Source organism: Elephas maximus, chromosome 2 (genome assembly GCF_024166365.1).
Source record: "Elephas maximus indicus isolate mEleMax1 chromosome 2, mEleMax1 primary haplotype, whole genome shotgun sequence".
Taxonomy (NCBI): Eukaryota; Metazoa; Chordata; class Mammalia; order Proboscidea; family Elephantidae; genus Elephas; species Elephas maximus.
Window position 1 is genome coordinate 165,309,975 of NC_064820.1, and position 22,608 is coordinate 165,332,582.

At 53.2% G+C, this 22,608-nt stretch overlaps 1 protein-coding gene across 3 annotated transcripts in view; it reads right to left on the reverse strand.

Annotated features, from left to right (window-relative positions):
- Positions 1 to 22,608, reverse strand: part of PDGFRB (platelet derived growth factor receptor beta) — a 44,013-nt gene that overhangs the window by 3,236 nt on the left and 18,169 nt on the right. The window contains exons 2-22 of one of the 3 annotated variants that reach the window (XM_049874064.1): positions 22,277 to 22,322; positions 20,713 to 21,036; positions 19,930 to 20,193; positions 18,895 to 19,022; positions 18,601 to 18,775; positions 17,826 to 18,018; positions 17,026 to 17,141; positions 15,236 to 15,359; positions 14,435 to 14,646; positions 11,113 to 11,207; positions 10,117 to 10,249; positions 9,440 to 9,544; positions 8,822 to 8,932; positions 7,165 to 7,324; positions 5,892 to 6,052; positions 5,229 to 5,347; positions 4,872 to 4,994; positions 3,894 to 4,005; positions 2,692 to 2,791; positions 1,919 to 2,024; positions 472 to 701 (exon numbers count right to left, since the gene is read on the reverse strand). In XM_049874064.1, coding sequence (XP_049730021.1) covers positions 472 to 701; positions 1,919 to 2,024; positions 2,692 to 2,791; positions 3,894 to 4,005; positions 4,872 to 4,994; positions 5,229 to 5,347; positions 5,892 to 6,052; positions 7,165 to 7,324; positions 8,822 to 8,932; positions 9,440 to 9,544; positions 10,117 to 10,249; positions 11,113 to 11,207; positions 14,435 to 14,646; positions 15,236 to 15,359; positions 17,026 to 17,141; positions 17,826 to 18,018; positions 18,601 to 18,775; positions 18,895 to 19,022; positions 19,930 to 20,193; positions 20,713 to 21,036; positions 22,277 to 22,316 — 3,131 coding nt within the window. In that variant the 5' untranslated portion in view covers positions 22,317 to 22,322. Of the gene's footprint in view, positions 1 to 471; positions 702 to 1,918; positions 2,025 to 2,691; positions 2,792 to 3,893; positions 4,006 to 4,871; positions 4,995 to 5,228; positions 5,348 to 5,891; positions 6,053 to 7,164; positions 7,325 to 8,821; positions 8,933 to 9,439; positions 9,545 to 10,116; positions 10,250 to 11,112; positions 11,208 to 14,434; positions 14,647 to 15,235; positions 15,360 to 17,025; positions 17,142 to 17,825; positions 18,019 to 18,600; positions 18,776 to 18,894; positions 19,023 to 19,895; positions 20,194 to 20,712; positions 21,037 to 22,276; positions 22,323 to 22,608 lie in introns of those variants that run through there. The other 2 variants (XM_049874065.1, XM_049874066.1) reach the window with 2 other exon arrangements.

Genomic DNA, 22,608 nt, shown 5'->3' on the forward strand with positions numbered 1-22,608 from the left:
AAGGCAAAAACAAAGCATGAATCTCCTTTCCAGTCTGAATTCTGGCCTGAGCTCTTACAAGTGTCTCTGCCTCCTACAACTATGCTAGGCTCCCTGGGGCCCTCAAGGCCTGGTGCAGAAGGATGGACCACAGACCCAGGGCTGGCCATGACCCCAGAATAACAACTGGGGCACTGGGGATGCTAAGTAGGTTTTCTCCTTCTCCTTGAGGAAGAACAGATGGCCTATGGGGCTCTTAAAGGAAACAACTATTTTGCAAATAAGTCCCAGCCCATTCTTTCTCTTACCAGCCTGTCCGTTCCACCCAAGGACATCACAGGTCAAATGAGCAGGAAAAAGTACTCTTCATTGGCAGGAAAAAGTACTTAATCCTGGGTAACTGGCTACTCCTGGGGCAGATCTGACAGCACACAGACACACTCACATACACCATGCACACTACTGCCTTGGGCCCCAGGCCAGGGTGGCTACCTTGCAAGACTGGGGGAGCCCTCCAATGGTCCCTCATCAGCAACCTCGGGTTTGGGGTCAGGCAGGGGAATGATGTAGTCATTGTCACCCTCATTGGGCTGCACGGCAGTATAAAGGACGGAGCTGTCCAAGCTGGAGTGGAGGCCACGGGATCCGGGCAAGCGGGCTTGGGAGCGAAGGATGGCTGGGTGGTCGCTCCTCAGAAACTCCTCATCCACCTGCTGGTACTTCTGCTCCGTAGGGCAGAGAGGGTCAGAGAAACATGGACAGTCAGAACAAGAAATGCTTTTTGAGATCATATAGGTTCTAATCCAGCCCCTTTCTTCTTGTGTAAATAAAGTAACTGGTGCCCAGTGAGGGAGCCCTGGTGGCCCAGTGGTTAAGTGCTCAGCTACTAACCAAAAGTTTGGTGGTTCGAACCCACCAGCCATTCTGCAGGAGAAAGATGTGGCAGTATTTCTTCCATAAAGGTTACAGCCTTGGAAACCTGCGGGGCAGCTCTACTCTGTCCTATAAGGTCACCGAGTCGGAATCGACTCAATGGCAATGGGTGTGGTGCTCAGAGAGGAGTCACCCAAGGCCACGTGCTGAGCTATCTGCCCAACTGGCATCTCACAAGACAAGGTGAGCTCAGATTGCCTAGGGAGGGGGCAGTTAGCAGACCAGCACCCGAGGCCCTAATGCTTTTCCCTACTTCAGGGCAGACAGGTATGTGTTCCCATTTTGTCTCAGACTCCTTCAATGGGCCTCGGTTTCTCTCGCTCTGAGGTAGTGATGACCCTAGTGCACCTCACTGGCCCTTCAGCCGTAGTGCAACATGGGGTGGGGGCGGGGGTAAGAGAGGGACCAGGTTCGGCTCTGTGTCTGTGCCAAATGGGGAAACCCTGGTGGTGTAGTGGTTAAGAACTCAGGCTGCTAATTAAAAAGTCAGCAGTTTGAATTCACCAGGCGCTCCTTGGAAATCCTATGGGGGCAGTTCCACTCTGTCCTACTCGATGGCAATGGGTTTGGGTTTTTTAGGTTTTTTTTTTTTTAGTTGTTTTGGTGCCAAGTGGACTCTGCATCTCCTTCTCACTCTAATCCATGCTGTGGGGCAGAGGAGGGTTTAAGGCCTCACTGGCTCCATTTGCCTTGTATGCACCGGCAACAGGGTCCTAGTGATCAGGCCCCTAGTGGTCATCTAGCCTGGGGCTGTTCAAACTCAGAGGAGCCCCAGGATTTGTCAAGGGCACAAAGGCATGTGGCAAAATGCACAACAAATGGGGCCGTAGGCTCCCCTCCCTGCTTCAAATCAATCACATAGGATTTCGTTTCAATAAGCTGCAAAAATCAATTCAAAACATAGCTCCAACCCAACCCTTCCTAGTACCAGCAGGGAAACTGAGGCCCAGAGAGGGCAAAGGGGGACTTATACCCATGCCTGACTTCTGGACCAGACTCAACATACCTTTTTGTAACCCTCACCCAGCAGTCTCTCAAGAAGCAGCACCAGCTGGGAGAAGGGGGGCCGAATCTCAAACTTCTCTTCCCAGCACTTCTGCATGATCTCGTAGCTACAGAGAGACAGAAGAGGAGGGTCAGGTTCTCTGGCTCAGGGTGCAGGGGGCAGGGCTGAGGTGGGGGAGTTGGAGGGTGCCACTTCTCAGAACATGTTGAGCAATACAACGGAGTTGGGAGGGATGGGAGATAGTGCTGTTTTTGCCAGCGTCTCTTCTCCCGTTAATCTACCCGAATATTCCCTGGGGTTCTCCCATTACTCTACCTGAATATTTCCTTGGGAACCGCTCCCTCTATCCCAATCCCGTGGTTCCAGTGGGCTTGACCACACCTTGGTGAGCACATGACTCAGGTTTCAATAGGCGTTTTCAACCCCTCAGCTCAGTGATTGGCTTTGGATGGGCATGTGATCTTAGCTAAGCCAATGAAAGTCAGCTCTGGGACTTTTGCTAGGACCATACGGAAGAAGCACGGATGTACGGCTGGGGCTGGTATAGCCATCTGGGCAGTGCTGGCCTGAACATGAAACCAGTACAGAGCAAAACAGAGCCCAGGGACAGAAAATGAGATTCCCGATGACATCATTTGAATACCTAGATCCAGCTATACCTAGACTTTTCCGTATCTCTGAGCCAATATATTTATCTTTGGTTTAAGCTGGTTAGAGTTGGATATCTTGTTTGCACCCCAAAATTCCTCTCAAATGCACGAGACTCCACTCACATCTCGTCTGACGCGTGGGCAGGCTGGGCCATGCGGTAACCTCGCTTGATGGCATTGTAGAATTGCTCATTCATGGGCAGCTCCGGGTAAGGGGTGCCACCTGTGTTGGGGGTCGGAGAGATGGACTGGTTGGAAAAGTGGCAGGGTACCTCTTCTACAGGACAGGGAGAAGCCCTGGTGTGGGGTCAGGGTGCAGTGACCCTTAACCACTGCCGTCGAGTCGACATTGGGAAATATGAGTGCTCACAGTTGAATTCATGTCTACCTGGACTCTGCAGATGTGATCTTATTTGGAAATAGGGTCTTTGCAGATATAATCAATTTAAGATGAGGTCATTGTGGAGGAGGGTGAGCCGTAAATCCACTAGGACTTGAGTCCTTGTAAGAAGAGGAAAATTTGGACACAGACACAGATAGAGAAAACAGCCATGTGAAATCAGAGGCAGAGACTGGAATCATGCTACCACAACCCAAGGAATGCCTGGGGCTAACAAGCTAGAAAAGGCAAGGAAGGGCTCTTCTCTAGAGCCTCTGAAGGGAGCATGGCCCTGATGATACCTTGATTTTGGACTTCTAGCCTCCATAGCTGTGAGAGAATAAATTTCTGTTGTTTTAAGCCACACAGCTGGTGGTATTGTTTACAGCAGCCCACGAAAACTAATACAGTGGGCTCCTTCGTGGGCTCTGAACATAGACTGGAACCCTCCCCAGAATTAGAAAACCAGAGAACAGCCAAGCCAGGTGGGCATTGTGATCGTTGTTGTTAGGTGTCATCGAATCAATTCCAACTCATAGTGACCCCATGTGATAAAGCAGAACTGCCTACAGGGTTTTCTAGGCTGTAATCTTTACTGGGAGCAGATTGTTAGGTCATTCTCCTATGAAGTCACTGGGTGGGTGTGAACCATCAACATTTTGGTCAGCAGCCGAGCACTTAACCATTGCGTCCCCAGGGCTCCTTGGAGTTTTGATACCGCTGTGCAAAGCCCTCAATACTCAGATGGGGCAAGGCACACGCTAAGGCACTTTCTCACACAGTAGTGAGAAAGTAGCAGAGCAGGGACTTGAACCAGAGCCCCTGACCCCATCCCAGCACCCACCCATTCCACAGCCCCAGCCCCCAGTGGGCAGGAGGGCAGGGGTATAAGTGGTCAGGCAGATGTGCCCATAGGCACTGAGGGCTGGGGAAGAAGGAAACGCACCCAGGGTGAAGATCTCCCAGAGTAGGACCCCGAAGGACCACACGTCGCTCAGGGTGGTGTAAAGGCTGTTGAAGATGCTCTCGGGGGCCATCCACTTGAGAGGCAGGAAGGTCTGTGGGTGGTCAGAGCAGACGCTCAGTGTAAGGAAGTAAAACCCTTCGCTCCCTGCACCCGGGATGGTTGGAGGGGCCTGACATTCCCACCCCTGATTCTTTCTTACTCCCCAGTTCCTGTGAGGGCTCCATCTCCACTGCACACAGCTCCCACACCCAACCCAGTGCTGCCCAGAGGAACAGGAAGCTGGCTTTCTTCTCTCACTAGCAGGGGACATGCAACCCTTGTCCCTGGGAAAAAAACCCCAGAGTCTGAGGTTCCTCACAGAAGAAGTCCCCCATCCTGACCCCAGTAGATTCTCTTTGTAGGATAGGGCATAGGGCAGGGGAGCCAGGGACATGCCAAGGCCCCACCCAGCTCTCATCCTGGCTGCCTTAGATCTCTGGGGGCCTCACGTCCCCTCCATCTCTGGGATCTATTGTCCCACCTGGAAAATGGGAAGATGCGTGGGAGGTCAGGAAGGCCACATTTTAACCAAATCAATCCCAGCTACTGCCTGCAATCTAATCATGTCTCTTATGTCATCTGGGCTTCTTTCTCAGCCACACCTGGCACCACCGCTAGAACACATTTGGCTGGCTCCTTCTTTCTACCCACCTCTTGCCCTGACCAGCAAATCTGAGCCTGCCCACCCCCAAGCCTGAAGTATCTTTGCCTCTTCCCACTCCATGTGTCTCTAGGTGGCTTCCCTTCCCATCCCTCCGCACACAACTCAGCAGGCAGAGCCCATCCCAACTGGGCAGGTCAGGGCATGAGGCCTAGTGCTGATGTTCCATGAGCCTCAGTCACACCGACCAGAGGGACTCTGTTCCTGGGCTCAGATCTCCACTTTGACACCCCACAGGGACCAGGGAAGGTACTCACACTGCCTTTGGAGATGTAGTTTGAGTCCCTCATAATGTCACGAGCCAGGCCAAAGTCACAGATCTTGACCAGCTTGCCCTCACAGATCAGCACGTTCCTGGCCGCCAGGTCTCGGTGGACACACTGGGTTGGGGGAGAGGGGCTGAGGCCTTGGGGGCAATCGTAGGAAAAGAACCCAAGGGCTTTGGGAAAAACATATCACCGTCCAGGTGTGAGGGGCCACACAAGTATGAGAGCATTCACTGTTCCCGCCCACCAGAGGGGACACAGTTGTTGTATGGGACCATGTAATGGAGGTCTCTGGCTGGGTGACCCACCTCCCATCACCCCCATCCTGCCCCAGCTACACACACATACGTTCTTGGAGGCCAGGAATTCCATGCCATTGGCCACCTGGTAGCTGAAGCCCACAAGGTCCATGTAACTAAGCACTGGGGACTCATTGATCAAAGTTGCCCGGCACGTCCTCTCGGGAGCTAGAGGAGAGCAAAGGGTCACCCACCTTTCTATGGCCCACAGGTCCCCTGCCCTCTGGCTTATGGAGACTGAATGGTGACTACTGAACCACTAAGCCTCCCTGAAAAGACAACGATTCCTAATATCTAACTTAACCCTTCCCTACTTTATCAGAACCCTCACTGGCCAGAAAAGCTTTTGGCATTAGTTCTGGGGCCACCTTTGCTCTGCCTGCCTGCTTCTGAGGGATACTAGACCAGCCGGGGGCTGCTCTGAGCACATCGCTCTTCCCCGAGGCCCCAGGTGGCCGGGTTCGCGCCTCACCCTAGCTCCTTCCCTCCCTGTGGACTGTGTGCAGGCCTCTGGATCCAAGGCCCATGAACAGGGGTTCATATTGTGGCTCCTACACAGCAGCTTTGGGCAGGTGGTTAGCCTCAGTTTCCTCATCTATGAAATGGGCACAATAGGCCCTCCTCCCAGGGTTGTCACAAGGCTGGGCACGTGAAAGGCTTTGAAAAGAATGCCTCACTGCTCAGGCATGAGATGAGGACACTATCCACCAACCAGAGGGGACGTAGTTGTCGTAAGGGGCCGTGTAGTTGGAGGACTCGATGTCTGCATATTTGACGTCCCCTTTCATGTCCAGCATGGGTACGTAGTCCACCAACTCATCCTTGCTCATGTCCATGTAGCCACCGTCACTCTCCCCAGTCAGGGACACGTGGCTGAGGGTGAGAGGAGCATTATAAAGGGAGAGGCCACAAAGCTCTCCCTTCCCTTCCCTTCCCTTCCCTTCCCTTCCCTTCCCTTCCCTTCCCTTCCCTTCCCTTCCCTTCCCTTCCCTTCCCTTCCCTTCCCTTCCCCTCCTGGCCCTCTGCTCACCCCCGGGGCCTATGAGGCCCTGTCACTCATGTGTTTCCTCTTACTCACTCACCCACCTCCTTCAGTCTGTCATAATGTTATGATCATGGATTGAGCCCTTTCAACCCTGTCAGGCCCCAAGCCGGGCCCCAGGCTGCCAAGATGACATAAAAGCCAGAGAACTCACACCCAGGGGCGATTACATCAGCTCAGGACAAGGAGCACAAGATGGGTGTGAACATAGGCACCTATATGTGGCTTCTGCGCACCATCCAGCCATGATGCCCCCCAAGTGCCTGGCCACAACTCAGTGTGGGCGGCACTGAGCTGCCTTAATGTCTCTGCCTGTTGCATCAGCTCCCAAAAGAGCTGCACGACTACATGCACACGTGTCTTTACAGGTAGAAAAAAGACTGGAAGGAAACAGACCAGAATGTTGAGGAGCACAGGAGAGAGTTTTACTGTCTTCCGTATGCTTTTCAGAAGTTTCGCACATATTGCTTTTGTAATCAGCAAAATAAATAAGAAATGTTATTTTTGGAAAGAAGAGGGGCATGGAGTTGCCTGAGGGGCACGGGGGTGGGGGCAATGGAGAGACTGGTGTGGAGTGTGGGTAGGAGTGTGAGTGGGAGCCTGATCGTTGCCTCTGACTCCCTTGTGCCCTGGGACAGGAGCAGCTCAGGGGAGGAAGACATCCAGAACACAGGGAAGGTGTGAGGACTCAAGAAGGACACGTCTGCCAAGTGCCGGGGCCGGGCACACTGCAGAAGTCCACCACTATTATCATTGTCCTTATTATTATTCTCTAGCCTGGGGTGGCCAAGCCCGCAGGTCTTGGACTGACTTATGTAACAGTCCTAGCTCCAGAAGCAGCACTGCTCCTCCTCAGCCTGTTTCTAATCCTGGACAATGAGGAGTGAGTCAGTGCTCTTCAGGGACCCGCAAAGATTCAGGTGTCCAGCTTCCCTCCTGGTACCTGGGCAGAGGGAGCCCGACGGGCAGGGCATTGCTGTAGAGCTCGGCGCTGGGCGGGTGGCGCTTGTCCGAGCAGTGCTGCAGGAAGGTGTGTTTGTTGCGGTGCAGGTAGTCCACCAGGTCGCCGTAGCGGCAGTACTCAGTAATGATGTAGATGGGTCCTGTGGAGGGACAGAATCAGGGATGGTTGGCGGGGGTGGGGCGCTCAGGCTACTCGACAGGGCCACGGGGCTAAGAACAGGCTGGATGTGGGAGAGGCAGTTTGGTACGGCAGTAAGAAGCCAACTCAGATTTTTTCCCTGTCTCTGCAGCCATGCGCAAAGTACTTTGTCTCACTGAGCCTTACCTTTTCCGTCTGTTAAATGGGGCTAATAATACCCATCTCCTGGGGCTGTTGTGAGGACTAAAGGAGCTCAGTGCCTGGCACCTTGCAAGCATACACTGTTATTGATCTTTAGCTTTTATTGATATTTTTTCAAAGTAAAGCTTGTCTTGGAGCCCACTATATAAAGCAGATAAAAGCAAGGATTTACTATTATCGGTGTGCTGTTTCAATTCAAATACAAGACATTTTCTAAAAGCCAACCGGTGGGAGCTTGAAACTATCGATGAAAACAAAAATTTTGAAATGGGTGGTCACTGCAGACACAAACTGTCCTATGCATGCAATGTACTTCTGTATTTTGTTCTGGTTGCACAATACTGAGGAAAATCCCAAAATCACACAATAACCAGCTGCAAATGACAATAACATGTTTTGCAGCCTGACTTGAAGTCAGATTACTCTTCCAATAAACACAGCTGGCAGGAGCAACTTTATTCCACGATCTGAAAAGCCGCCCCTAAGGTAGCACACAGGTGATCCCCGATGTGCACACACAGCGTATATAACTCATCTCAGTGTCGTGTGAGCTATTCTTGATTACACTTTTGAAATTGTATTGCGGAAGCAAAAAAAAAAGTCTGAGAACCATTGGCACTGGAACCAGTGGCCTTTAAGGTGTTGTACAGTTAAGCATTCGGCTGCTAACCAAAAGGCTGGCAGTTCAAATCCATCAGCCACTCCTTGGAAACTCTATGGGGTAGTTCTACTCTGTCTTATTGGGTTGTTAGTAGGTGGGATGGCAACCCTGGTGGCGTAGTGGTCAAGTGCTACCGCTGCTAACCAAAAGCTCGGCGGTTCAAATCCACCAGGCACTCCTTGGAAACTCTATGGGGTAGTTCTACTCTGTCTTATTGGGTTGTTAGTAGGTGGGATGGCAACCCTGGTGGCGTAGTGGTCAAGTGCTACCGCTGCTAACCAAAAGGTCGGCAGTTCAAATCCACCAGGCACTCCTTGGAAACTCTATGGGGCAGTTCTACTCTGTGCAGTAGGGTCACTATGAGTCGGACTTGACTCATTGGCAACGGGTTTGGTTTCGTTTATGAGTCGGATTTGACTCAACGGCAGTAGGTTTGTTTTTGTTTTTTTAGTTTCATTAGTTTCTAAATTCCATGCCCATCTGGGTCTGTGGCCTGAGGGCACTGGGCGGGACAGGATGGGCGTACCTCTAGCTGGAGCATCCTGTTGTCTGTGGAACTGAGGAGGGGGTGGGTAGGGGCCAGGCCATGCCCACCAGGCATTTTCCCAGAGTCCTCTGGAGGAGTGGGTTTGGTACCTCCTTTGGTGCAGGCCCCCAGCAGGTTGACCACATTCAGGTGGGGCCCGAGATGACTCATGATCTTCAGCTCCGACATGAGGGCTTGTTTCTCACTGCTACGGGCTGTGGCTGAGGGGAGGGGGAGCCTCAGGCAGGACCCCTCACTGAGGCCCCATGGAGGCCCCACTGGAGCCTATTCTGGCTCTTCAACCCCACCCTGTGCTATAGGACCCAGCCAGTCTAGGGTGGTGAGGACCCACACGTGGGGGAAGGGAGTGAGGGTGGAGGGAGATGAGGGAGGGGAGGAGGAGGAGGGTGGGGAAGAAGACTCGAGGCGCAGCCTTTCTGGCACCAAGAATATCTGAAATCAGACCCACTGTGGGAGTGCCTGGTGGCATAGTGGTTAAGAGCTATGGCTACGAACCAAAAGACTGGCAGTTCGAATCTACCAGGCACTCCTTGGGAACTCTATGGAGCAGTTCCACTCTGTTCTATAGGGTCGCTATGAGTAGGAATTGACTCAACAGCAATGGGTTTTTTTTTTTTTTTTTTCTGGGAGTGCCTGAATGTGTGGGGAGGGCAGGGGAGAAGTGGGGACCCACGTGAGAGGGGAGGGGGCAGGGTCCCAGCACTCACATTTCAGCATCTTGACAGCCACCTTCATTGTGGCCTGAGAATGGCTCAGACCATGTGCCGTGGCCTCCACCACCTGCCCAAAGGCCCCAGAGCCAAGAGTGCGTCCTGGGGTAGAGGCAGTCTCTCAGCTCCCAGCCCACCAGAAAGGTGCGTCCCCTACCCTTCCCACCCAAGGGTGGCAAAACCACCCTCTGAGGTCAACCCAGACATCCCTCAAACCACCCTGGACTTAAGACATTCCCCACAAGAAGGCTCCTGAAATCACAATGCTTTCTAGTCCTTCTGGTGTGTCACCTAAGTCCTGCTTGCTTTCTGCCCCATCTTTAGTCCCTGGAAGCCAGCCTCTCTCCCCAGACAAGCACAGCTCCTCTGTAGCCCCTCTACCTCCCCAGCTAACCAAGCTCTCAGCCTGTTCTCAATTAATACTTCCTCTCTCACCCCATTTGAAAGCAAGGGTCCCATCTCACAGAGACACAGGGTCATAGGACCTTAATGCTGGGTGGTCTCTGGAGGATCTCATCCACCCCATTGTACAGATGGGGAAATTGAGGCCTAGAGAAGGCGAGACATCAGCCCAGGTTCTCAAAGTTAGTCATGACAAGGCTGGGACCAGACCCCAGTGTCTTCCCTCCTGCCACAAGGCCCCACACTGCCACATGGGGCCTCCCTGGACTGACCCAGCACAAGCTGGTCCCGCGGCAGCTCCCATGTGGAGTCATAGGGCAGCTGCATGGGGTCCACGTAGATGTACTCATGTCCATCGGAGCTCACTGACTCGATCACCTTCCAGCGGATCTCATAACGTGGCTTCTGCAGGCCCGAGATGTTGGCGATGGATCATTAAGGGGAGGTCTGGGTCTGGAGGCCCATTAGGTCCAACCCCTTATAGGACAGATGGTCAAGTGTTCCTGAAGCCCAGAGAGGGGCAGAGGCATGTTTGAAGTCACATAACAAGTTAGCAACAGAGCCAAGGCCTTCATGAGCTCAGAGGGAACAGGCACCAAGAGGCCCCGGCTGGGAGGTGGCCGAGAAGCCTTCAAGACTTGGCAGGCTGAGAAGCAGCTGACAGCTGAGGGTCTGGCTCATCAGAACCTCCTCACCAGCTACTCCCAGAGCCTCAGCTGCTCCTCAGATGGGAGCAAAGGACAGTGAGATGAGGCAGGGACACCCTGCTGGAGGTGGACCCCTCCTGGTGTTGGGCCTGAGTCACAGCAGGAATCTCAGAAAGATGTAACCTAAGAGTGTTGAAATCATAGAATGTTGGAATCCCAGAACTAGAGTCTTAGAATGATGGAATCATGGGGTGTTGCAGTCATCATTCAGAAATCATAGAACGGTGAAATCCCAGAACATTGAAATGACAAGTTAATAGGATCAGAATGCATTTCAGTAGAATCATGGGAGTGCCTGTGGGTAAGAATTGGAAGAATCCTGAAGCCCATATAGAACACCCCACAGGTCCCATGCTCTGCCGCTAGGATGGGCAAAGTTGCCTGGACCAGGCCGGTGTTGCCCAGGCTGTTGAGGGGAGGCAGCTCAGACACCCAGCATCACTCTACAGCAGGGTTCCTTGTGGGACCCAGACATGGTCAACTCATGCAGCATTCACAGAGGGCTGGAGGTCCATGCAAATGGTATGTCAGTCTGCACCCCACAGGCAAGGAGGGGCTTACCTTCTGCCAGAGCATGATCAGGATGATGAGGGAGATGACAGTGAGGACCACCAGGGCCAGGATGGCTGAGATCACCACCACCTTGAAGGGCAGTGCTGGAGGCAGAGACGAGAACAGGCCATAAGCAAACAGAGTACTTGGCAGCTGCCCTTCCCCCTACACCTCTGACACCCCAAATCTGCCCATTCTGCCTGGAACAGAAGTCCCACCCCATAATGGCCCATGATGTCAGACTCTCAGCTCTGCAGCCTCTCCTGCAAATACCCGTCATGAACTGCCCCCGGCTCAGACCTCCATCAGCCTCCATATCTCTTCTTCCCTGGCTGGGGTCAGTTGGGCCTGTCTGCCCTAGCTCCATTCCCTAGAGCTCCCATTAGGCCATGAGTCCCTGAGAGCTGGGCTGTGGCTTGCCTCTCCTCTGAGCCATGCCCTTGCTGAGGCCATCACAGCCAGGACAAGACTCTATGTTCTATGCCTGACTGACGGGCCAAGGGGTGGAGTGACTGACCACTGAGGGAGCAGTGAGCTTAGCCCCCAACAGGCTGAGGAATCCAGTCTGCAGAAGTGAAGCTGTTCCCTCCACCCCCCACCCCCAGTTTCACTCTGAATCCCCAGGTGGGGTTGGGGCAGTAGTGATAGGGGCTCTAAAGTGCATCCCCCAGGGAACTGGGGTAACTAAGTGGGGCTAACACTGGGCCCAAGCCTTGAGTCTCCTCCATCTCCAAGGCCCCAGATTCTCCGCCACCCAGCTTCCTGTTTGTTCCTGCTCCCTGAGCTGCCTGGCTAGACCTCCACACCCACCCAGGCCAGACCTTCATCTATCTCTTCTGTTCTGCCCCACTGGCCACCCACACGTTCCCCAGAGGACTAGCTGTCCTCCTCCTCTGTCCCCCACCTGCCCTTCTCTGCGCCCAAAGGAGCCCTGTTCCTCCTCCTCAGAGCCCCAGACCAACCTCACTCCTCTCCTTCCTCTCCCTGGTCCTCAGAAGGAAGCCTACATCTTTCTGGCTCTAGGGAGCCATCTCTGGCTAAAGGAGGGGACCTCAATCCAGGCATCCTAGTGCCAGGTGGGCTGGTGGCCCATCAGGCAGCACCCAAAAGCTTTACTTCTGCCTTTGGTCAGAGCTGGTCTGCAGTTCGGGCTGTTCCACCTTGGTTGCCAGAGGCCCACTTGCTCAGGGATACATGTGCATATGTGGGCGTATGCATGAGATCAAACCAAACAACAACAAAGAAACCTCAAACACATTGCTGTCCAGTCGATTCTGTTCCATAACAATCCTATAGGACACAGTAAACTGCCCCACAGGGTTTCCAAGGTTGTAATCTTTACAGAAGCTGACTGCTACATCATTCTTCCATGGAGTGGCCAGTAGCTTTGAACCGCTGGCCTTTTGATTAGCAGTTGAGCACTTTAATCACTGCGCCACCAGGGCTCCTTATGAGTAAGATAAAGGTATTTAAAAATCCCAGCTCATCCCACTAGAGGGCAGGGGCAAGGGGCAGGGCTGGGTACAGGGAGATCTAGGTGCAGTGTAACGTGTACTTACACGTTTGCACACGTGCAGACAGACATAGGCACGCACAAGCCCATGGACCTACCGACATGTACGCATAAGTGTGTCCATAATGCTTTACACAGCCTTCGAGGCCCTGCTTCATCTGCTTTCTGCCTACCTCTCTAGCGCGATCTCTGACTGCTCCCTTCCCCTCTATCTCTTCTCTCCCACGCCCCAAACACACACAAACACACACAAAACCAAAACCAAAAAACCAAACCCTGTGCCATCGAGTCGATTCCGACTCATAGCGACCCTATAAGACAGAGTAGAACTGCCCCATAGAGTTTCCAAGGAGCGCCTGGCAGATTCGAACTGCTGACCCTTTGGTTAGCAGCCATAGCACTTAACCACTAAGCCACCAAGGTTTCCATTCTATGCTCCAGCCAGACTGAATTCTTTTCATTTCTCTGAGTTCACCTTGTCTCTGGGCCTTTGCACAGGCTGTTCCCTCTGACTCGACCACTATTCCTCACCAGGCTAACTCCTAGTTATCTGAAGTTTCCTTTTTCCAGGACCCCTTCCTGAGTCCCACAGCTGGGTACAAGGCTCCTCTGTCCTTCAGACTTTCCCCTAAAGTGCTGATCCCCAGAGTGGAATGCCTAGTTCCCCGTCTGCCCCCTCTCTCTGGACTGTATATCCTAGGAGGGCTGGCAGGGCTGGGCCTTTTCATCTCTATGCCTGCAGTGGGAAGTTGGGTCCCTGTAATTACGTATTAAATGAAGAAACAGACGAATAAACGAAGGCCATGCATACAGGTACATGCACACACAGGGAAGGGCAGGGAGATATGCAAAAGCACCTGGGCACTGGGAGGCACTCTGCTCATCTGTACAAGAAGTATGCATGCACGTGTATCTGCTAACAGACATGTGTCTGTGTATGGGACTTGTGTTTGCACACTTTTATAGACAGGTGTGCTACAATTATATACTTACAGACATGTACTACACCAGTTTGCACACAGAGGGCACAGCTTTGCAGATGTGTATGGGGATTGTGTACCCGTCCTGTGTGTACGTGCATCTAGACACACACTCTGAGGGTTTATATACATCTCTGGGGATTGGACACGTTCATGTACATGGTTTACAAACATACACTCAGTGGGTTTTCACATATGGACAGGGATGGTGCATGCTTGAGTACACGCTCACAGACACAGACTCTAGCTTTACACATGTATCTGGTGATTGGGCATTCTTCATACATGGTTTACAAATCTGTAGCTGGGGAATTTGAACCCATGTCCATGGATCAAGTATCCTCATGTACGTGGCTTACAACATACATACAAAGTTTACACAACACTTAAGGAGACAGTGCTAGTTATATACACGGCTTATAGGAGTATACTTGTGCGTGTACAGTGGATGTACACATGTGTACCAATGTTGTGTGTGCTTATGTGCGCTTAGAAACCCTGGTGGTGTAATGGTTAAGAGCTACATCTGCTAACCAAAAAGGTCAGCCGTTTGAATCCACCAGGCTCTCCTTGGAAACTCTGTGGGGCAGGTCTACTCTTTCCTATGGTGTCACTGTGAGTTGAAATCTACCAGATGGCAATGTTTTGGTTTGGTTTTTTTTTTTGGCGTGGGGGTGGGTGTTATACGTGCTTAGAGACATACTCTGGTGTCTCACATGCTCCTGTGTGCCAATAGTGACTCGCTTAGCCCTCTGTGAGCGTATGGACACAGTCCCAAATATGGGGGGCCCGGGTGGGCCTGAGGGATCATCAGGGGCCGCCGAGGCTGACGACTCACAATGTGGCACCACGATGACCTCCTGCATATGGTAGCCCAGTGGGTTGTGCAGCGTGCAGCGCACGGACAGCGGCTGATCCACGCGGTGTAGGCGCAGCGTGCTCACCACCTCGAACTCCTGCTCCTCCGCCCAGTACGTCACGTTAGTCTCCAGCTGGCTCTCCTCCTCCGAACTGTTCCCCAGGGATGTGGGTGGCAGCTCGTGCGGACACCTGCCAAAAAAGACAGCCCCGTCACCTTCCAGCCCCTTCCCTGAGGTTAAAAGCAGGAAGAGGTAGGGCGTGGCCGGTCCCTGATACCATCTTGTCCTGAGCTCGTTCCTCCTGCGGTCCCTCAACTGACCAGCAGGTGGCGCTCCCACTCCAGAACTGAACACCGGATTGCAAAACTCATTCCTCTTATTTGCTAGACTTGGAAACTGGGGCACAGAGATGTGAAATTACTTGCTCAGAGTCACACAGTGTGTTGCGGGTAGAGGCAGAGCCTGAACGCAACCCTGCCTCAGTCCACTACATTAGAATCTGCCCTGACCAGGAGTCCAGAGCAGATCTACTGGGTGGGTGGGGTCTCTGGGACACAGACCCTGCACTATGCTGGGCTGAGGACAGCCCAGAGGTCAAGGTAAGGAAAAGGGACAGTTTAGGTCATGCAGAGCTTCATGGAGGTGGGAGGCTGTCTTCTAGATATGGTTCTAGCCTGGAACAATGGGCCCAGAGGAAATGGCTGGACTAGGTGACTTTCACTGGGTCCTTCTAGCCAGCCCTGGGTATCCTGGGAAACTGAAGCCCAGGGTCCACTCGCCTCTTGAGGTCGCTGCAGGTAGACCAGGTGAGGTACGGCTGGGGCATGCCCCGACCACGACAGCGGACTGTCTGCTCGCCGCTGGCTGGGTGGCTCTCACTCAGCTCCAGCACACGGACAGGGACTGCGTGGAGAAGAGACAGGGTCAGGTGGAAGAGTGGGGGTGGGACTGTCAGAATAGACAGTCGGTGGGAAAAAAACGGGAAAGGCCCTCTTGGAGGACCTGGTTGGCCCAGAGTCTCCTGGTGAGGTGGGGGTGGGGGTGCGTGCTGTAGACTGCAGGTGAACATTAAATACCAGGAATCGCAGTGTGAAAACCGATGGATTCCCCTTCTGCTAACTTCAAAGGGAAAGCCTCAGTAGGATGCTAGTCTGTCTTTAACACCTCTCTGGCTGGGACTTGCTAATCTCCCCTTTTAACAAAGAGAAAGCCGGCCTCAAGCCCAGAGCCCTGGGCAGACAAGAGCATGAAGCTAGAATTTAATAACATTACTTTGTGTTCTCTGAGTTTATTTTAGTGGTTACTTTATGACATGTGATGCTGATTTTCCATTTACAATTGCAAGATTGAATTTTTTCTTTCAAAATAAATTTATTTTTAGAAAGCCAATTGACAAAACATTAAGTCCTTATCATGTCACTCCTTCCTCTCAAAACCTTGCAAGGGCTGCTCATTTCACTCAGTAGAAGTCAAAGTTCTACTGCCCTCCACACCCGTAACTACCAGATCTCATCTCCACCACTCTACCCCTCACTCTGTTCTGGCCACACTGACCTTTCTGCCATTCCTCCAACATTTACCCCTGCCTTCGCATTGCCAAAAGCACTGGTGGCGCAGTGGTTAAGAGCTCAGCTGCTAACCAAAAGGTTGGCAGTTCAAATCTACTAGTCTCTCCTTGGAAATCCTATGGGGCATTTCTACTCTGTCATATAAGTTCCCTATGAGTTGGAATCAACTCAACGGCAATGAGTTTGATTTTGGTTTTGCACTGCCTGGGGTACCCTTCTCCCAAACACCTACTTGGCTAATGCTCTCACCTCCTCAAGTCATTAGAAACCCTGGTGGCATAGTGGTTAAGTGCTATGGCTGCTAACCAAAAGGTTAGCAGTTTGAATCCACCAGGCGCTCCTTGGAAACTCTCTAGGGCAGTTCTACTCTGTCCTATAGTCACTATGAGTTGGAATCAACTGGGTTTGGGTTTTTTGTTTGTTTGTTTCCTCAAGTTGTCACCCAAATGTCATCTTCTCAATGAGGCCAACATTGACCACTCTATTTAAAGTTGCAACCCTCACCACCTCCCTGCCACAGGACTCTCTATCCTTCCGGCCCTACTTTTTATTTCTTCTACAGCACTCGTTATCTACTAATCTTCCATATAATTTCCTGATCCCCACCGCTATTGTTTAATGCTTGCCTTCCCCCACTAGGATTCAAGCTACACAAAGGCAGGGTCTCAAGCATCTTGAACAGGACTGGCATATTGTAGGTGCTCAGTAAATACCTATCAAATTAACAGTATAGAGTAAGTAGTAGCGCTACATGCATGCCAGAGGTTTTGGAAACACCAATCTTGCCGGATAGGCTCCTTGTCCAGATGCAGAAACTGGGGCCAGAGAGGGGGCATGCCAGGGTCCCACAGCAGTGTGTCAGTGTCAGAGCTGGGTCTAGAGGTCCTGAGTCTTGGCTTCCTCTCTTGTTCCTCCTGTGAGGGTGTTGGACAGCGCAGGAAGAGAGAGAGAAGGGGGGCAGGGAGGGGCAGGGGCAGGGAAGGGAGAGGTGGGCTTCTCACCGTTGACCTGCAACTGGAAGGAAAGCTGCAACTCAGCGTCCTCGTGGAAGGCCCGCACGGTGTAGTGGCCAGCCTCAGCCACCTTCACCCGAACCAGTGTCAGTTCCGTCACGTACCTGAGGAGCAGGAGGACAGGCCAGGAGACCCGGCTGTCAGAGTTGGAAGTGCCCTTACAGTCCTCTCCACCCTCATTGTATAGACAGGAAAGCAAGGTCCACGGAGGGGAAGGGGCTTGCCAAGGTCCCATGGGTGTCAGTAGCAGCACCAGATCTCAAACCCATAGTCTCCTGAATCCTTACCCAAGGGCAACTCCATGAGCCAAGAGGGAGGACTGGCAGGGATGGGGTGGGAGCACCATTTCCTGCCCTGTCCACATCTCATCCCCTCAGAAAGACCTAACACCACTTTATCCTAGCATACTGTACCCTACATCTGGCTGCTTCTCTCCAGCCTCAGGGCTATCATCCAAATGTGGCCGTGGCCCGTCTGGCACCCTCCTCCCGGATCACCAGGCCGCCTTCTCCTTGGCGGCTTCCCTCGAGGGCTCCACCCATCACAAGGATAATTAAACATCTGGGCGCTCATCTGACTCCTGTTTGTTTCCCACACTAGACCAGATACTCAGGGAGGGATGGACTGTGTCTGCTCTGGTCTCTGTGGCATGCCCAGAGCCTTGCCCATCTCCTGGAAAGTAGTAGGCTCTCAGGAAAGGCCGGGCCAGGTTTGCTGAAGGCCGTGGGATGCCCGGCAGTTGCAGTGAGCTGTAGCTTCAAGAATAGAGTGGGCCAGCGGCTGCTCACCGGGTCTCAGACACATTGCGAATGGACAGGGAGATCTCGCCGGTGCCGGAGTCACCTAGGGTGCGGTTGTCCTTGAACCACATGACGGTGGGTGGTGGGTAGGCCTCGAACACCACCCGCAGTGTGCGGCTCCGGTGCAGATCCGCAAATTGTACAGGGTCCATCTCTCCCAGCAGCCGCAGATAGCCGCTCTCTGTAAGAGGGGGTAGTCAGGGGGCGGGGCCCGGGGTGGGGCTATGCCAGGCCACCAATGAGGAGGTACCTTTTGGAGGGGGAGGCGGGGCATCAACTGAAAACCAAAGGAACCCAGTTTTCTGGGGGCGGGGCTTCAGGCTGTGGGGCGTGAACCCGCGATGGCGTCATTAGAGCAGGGGTTGAAGTCTGGGGACTGGGTCTGCGAGCAAGGGTGAATGTACAGCTGATTTTGGTGTTGGGGCTACATATGGGGTTGGGACTGAAGTTGTGGTTTTCAGTTACAACGATGGGCGTGTTCTGGCTCGGGATTGTGGCTGCGGTGAGTTGGAGCCTGGGACTTGCGAGGTTGAATTTGGAGATGGGGCTGCCTGGACATGGGATGGTAGCTGGGATTTGGAGTCGGATTGGAGCTGCGGTTGGAAATAGGCGAGAAGTCTAGACTGGAGTTAGGGCTGGATTGGGGGCTGACACAGGGCTTTGGTTGGCACTGACCAGGGGTGCAACTGACATTACCCTGGGACTGTGACAGGGTCTGGGTCCACCTTAGACTGGGGATTGGGGCTGAGCCCAAGGCACGCACCGACCACAGTGACATTGATCGCTTTTTCATCCTGATGCTCGTTCACACTCTCTGACACATTGCAGACGTAGGTGCCTGAGTCGCCCAGCTCGGCATTGGGAATGTGCAGGATGGAGCGAATGTGGGAGGGCACATCTAACAGGAAGTCCGTCACTGGCTCCACCAGCCGCCCACTCTGCAGGGACAGGTGGGACACCCCCCAAAAAAATCATAACGGCTCTGCAAGAAGTCAGGCTGCAAACCCAGATGTCCCTCCCTGCCTAGCCCCTCCTCCAGCCCCTGGCCCGACATTACCTCCATGCGGGGATATGTCCACCCAAAGTTGACGACCTCGCTTCCAGTCACAATGCACATGACGGTGATGTTCTCACCCTGGCGGACCACAGTCTGCACTGCGTTCACAGACACGTTGATGGATGACACTGGTGGAGGGAGATTGGCTTAGGGCTGGGGAGGTCGCCACTGGCCACCATCACGTGGGGGATGGGGTGGGGTCCAAAGAGGGAAGGAATGGCTGGTGTGGAAGATGCATTCATTCAATAAATATTTACTGGCCACCTACTTACTATAAGTCAAGCACTATTCTAAGCACAGGGGCTACAGCCGTGAGCTGATACTTGTTGCTGTCGAGTCGATTCCGACTCTTAGCGACCCTATATGACAGAGTAGAACTGCCCCATAGTGTTTCCAAGGAGCACCTGGTGGATTCAAACCGCCAACCTTTTGGTTAGCAACCATAGTTCTTAACCACTACACCACTAGGGTTTCCACAGCAGTGAGCAAAACAGACAAAATCCCTGCCCTTGTGCAAAAGACATTCTAGAAGGGTTAACAGTCTGGAAATCAAAGTACTCCCTGGGGATCTAAGTACAGCAGAAATTTATTGAGTACACACCATTTTTTGTTTTATTTAATCTCCACAATAATCCCTTGAGGTGAAAAATTGAGGTAGGCAGCCATTATTACCCCCATTTATAGAGGAAGAAGAAGGCTCAGAGAGATGACGTGCCTTGTGCAAAATCCCTTGGATGGCAAGAGAGCTAGCATTCAGACTCAGCTGGCTGCAAAACCTGTCCCTTTGCCCACCATGTTATATAGCCCAGCTCTGTCACTAAGCACTGTGTGACCTGGGGAAAACTCCATCCTCTCTCTGAGCCTCAGTTTCCTCATCTGTAAAATGGGGAAAAAAACTACCTCCTTTCCAAGGCTATAGTGAGAGAGAATCCATTGAAAAAATGGAATTGCATACATTATAACCTGTAAAGAGCTATACCTCTGCAGAGGGTTATTCTTGCCTTTGCTGAGCACTAGGCCAGAAAGGGGGCTTACCCTGGAGGCTGTAGACATAATAGGGGTCAGAATCCACCTCCCTGTCCCCGATGGTGGTTTTGCAGATGTAGGTCTTATCCTCAAAGATACCAGAGAAGCCCCGTTGGTGGTCATAGGGGATTGGCAGTGGGATATCCACTTTCTTCTCATGCAGTGTCACCACCAGCTGTGGGTCTGTCACCCGGCATGGGATTGTCTCAGGCACTTCCACGAGAAAGATGAATAAGTCCTCAGGTTTGGTAGGGAGGAAACCCACGGTGGGATCTGCCAGGAGTGGGGCCAAGACTGAGGGTCAGAGAAGCCAGGCACCTGGCTATCCCCTGAATCATTGTGTGACCTTGAGCAAGTCCCTTCCCCTCTCTGGCCCTCAGTCTCCCCATTACAGAATAAGGATGCTGTCAGAGGTCCCTTCCAGCTCAAACACTGGATATTGACAATGTCAGGGAGAGAAAGAAGACAAGCCAGAAATTGAGGGCAGCTGGTACGTGAAGTGCAGAGAATGGAGTTGGGGACTAAGCAGGAACAGATTGGAACCAGGTGAGAATTCAGAGCTGTTGGAGCCAGGACTGTGGTGGACTCTTGAGGAGCAGACATCAGACCAAGGGATAGAATGAGTATACTCCTGGACTGACTGATTGGTCTATGTTTCGGCTGTGTTTCTAGGTTCGCTTCACGATTCACTAAAGCTTTCTTTGAGATCCCCCCACCCGCCCACCGCCCACCTAGGTGCCTGCAATTGAGAAGGGGCATGAGGGTGCAGACACACAGGCCAGGGCCCCTTACCTGGCACAAAGATGTAGAGCCGCTTTCGCTCATCGTGCTCCAGCCCGTGGGAGTCATTGTAGGTGCAAAAGTATTCTCCTGTGTCGAGCCCAGTGACATTGGTCAGCGTCAGCATGCTGGAGAAGTTACCATCCTGGGTCCTGATCACTTCCTGCGGGGGCTTCTGGGACAGCCGTTCCCATACCACTGGAGCTGGGCCCGAGCAGGTCAGAATGAAGGTGCTAGAGATATTGAGGACAAGCTCCGGCCCTGGGGGTGTGATAACCAGGCCCTGAGAGGCCTGTGGACCCATCAGCAGCAGCAGGGGCAACAACAGCAACTGGCCTTTGGGAGAGGAGGAATCAGAGGTCAGGGCACAGGGGCCTCAGGATCTCTCCCTAGAGCCGACCCTGGGGAGAGGTCATATATGCACAGACCCAAGTCTTGCAAAGCACACCTCTCTTATCCAAAACAGACTGGAATGCTCCCCCCATGGTCCTGAGGCCTACTCACCCAGTGCCATCCCCCAAGGACTCCTCTGGCCTCCCAATCTCAGTCTCTTTAGACCCCCAGCTTCTGAATCCTTTAGAAGTGCCGTGTGTAGGCCATGGGCAAGAGAAGGCGTCAGGAAATCCTCGGGAAGCAATTCCCAGGCCTCTAGTTCCTGAATTACTTCCCAGGTCACTTTCTGAGCCTTTTTCCTGCAGCTGCCCAGGTTCCTCCCAAAGCCCAGAGGTGGCCCTGTTTAGGAGCCTCAGATAATTCAGCATAGGGGACAGGCTGTTGCAGGAGAGATGCTGAGGCCCCTGGGGACTGGAGGGGGGTTGTTAAGTGACTGGTCCCCTTGCCCTGCAGAATGATCTTAGAATCCCCTGGGGAATGATCTTAGAAGACAAGCCCCTCCCTCCCACCCCCCTCCACCCCGCCTCGGCAGGGAGGGCTCCATGGTGATGAAGACAAAGCAGAACGTAGGTGGGTGGGTGGTCTGCCCCATTGGTCAGACATCCTGCCAGACAATCTGACAGTCTGTCCAGCAGACCTTTGGCTGGCCCTCGATTGCTTGGTCAACCAGCCAGTCACTGGGAGCTGACTGCATGTACTGGGCAGGACAGGAGTGAGGGGAAGGGTGTGGATGAAATGAGAAGCCCAGCCCAGCTTGCGGGTGCTCCCAGCCTAGCAAGGGGTCCGGGCCAGGAGGGGACTCAAAAAGGCTGGGGAAGTAAGGGGGTTCCACACCCAGACCAGGACCAGGCACTGATAACTGTGAGTGCTGAGAAGAGATGGGAGTGACAACAGTGGGCTAGGGTAGGGACAGTTGGTGGTAGTTATGGGGTATGGGGGCCAAGCAAAGGATTTGGGTTGTTGGCCCAGGCAAGTAGGGACTCACTGAAGGTTTCTGAGCTGAAGGCTGGGCGTGGAAGGCAGCCTCCACTGAGACCCACTCAAAGCAGAAGAAATGGGGGCGGGCGAGCAGAGCAACGCTCTTGCACTCCCATGCCCTGGGCTAGCATACACTAGCCCTGCCAGCTCCAGGGAGCTGCTGACAGCTCCCCAGGGCCCCTTCCCCTGCCCCCAGCCTACCTACCTTTGAGGACCATTGCTGGCATCACACCTGGAGGCTTCATGATGTCCTGCAGAGTTAAACAGGGGTCAGGGCCCAGGGTGGGCAGAGGCAGTGCCAGGGCCTACCTTAGCACCTGAGTCCTGCAGAGCCACCCAGCCTTTGTGTCCATGGGGCTGGGGTTAAAGGTCATGTGCATCTCAAAGCTGAGAGAGCAATCCTGACCACAGGTCCCCTTCCCTCCCCACAGACATCGGCCTGGACCCTGCTTTGGCTCTGCCTCTAACTTTCAGGTGGCCTTGGCAGAGTCCCCTGCCCCCTCTCTGGGCCTTAGTTTCCCTGAATATACAGTGGGG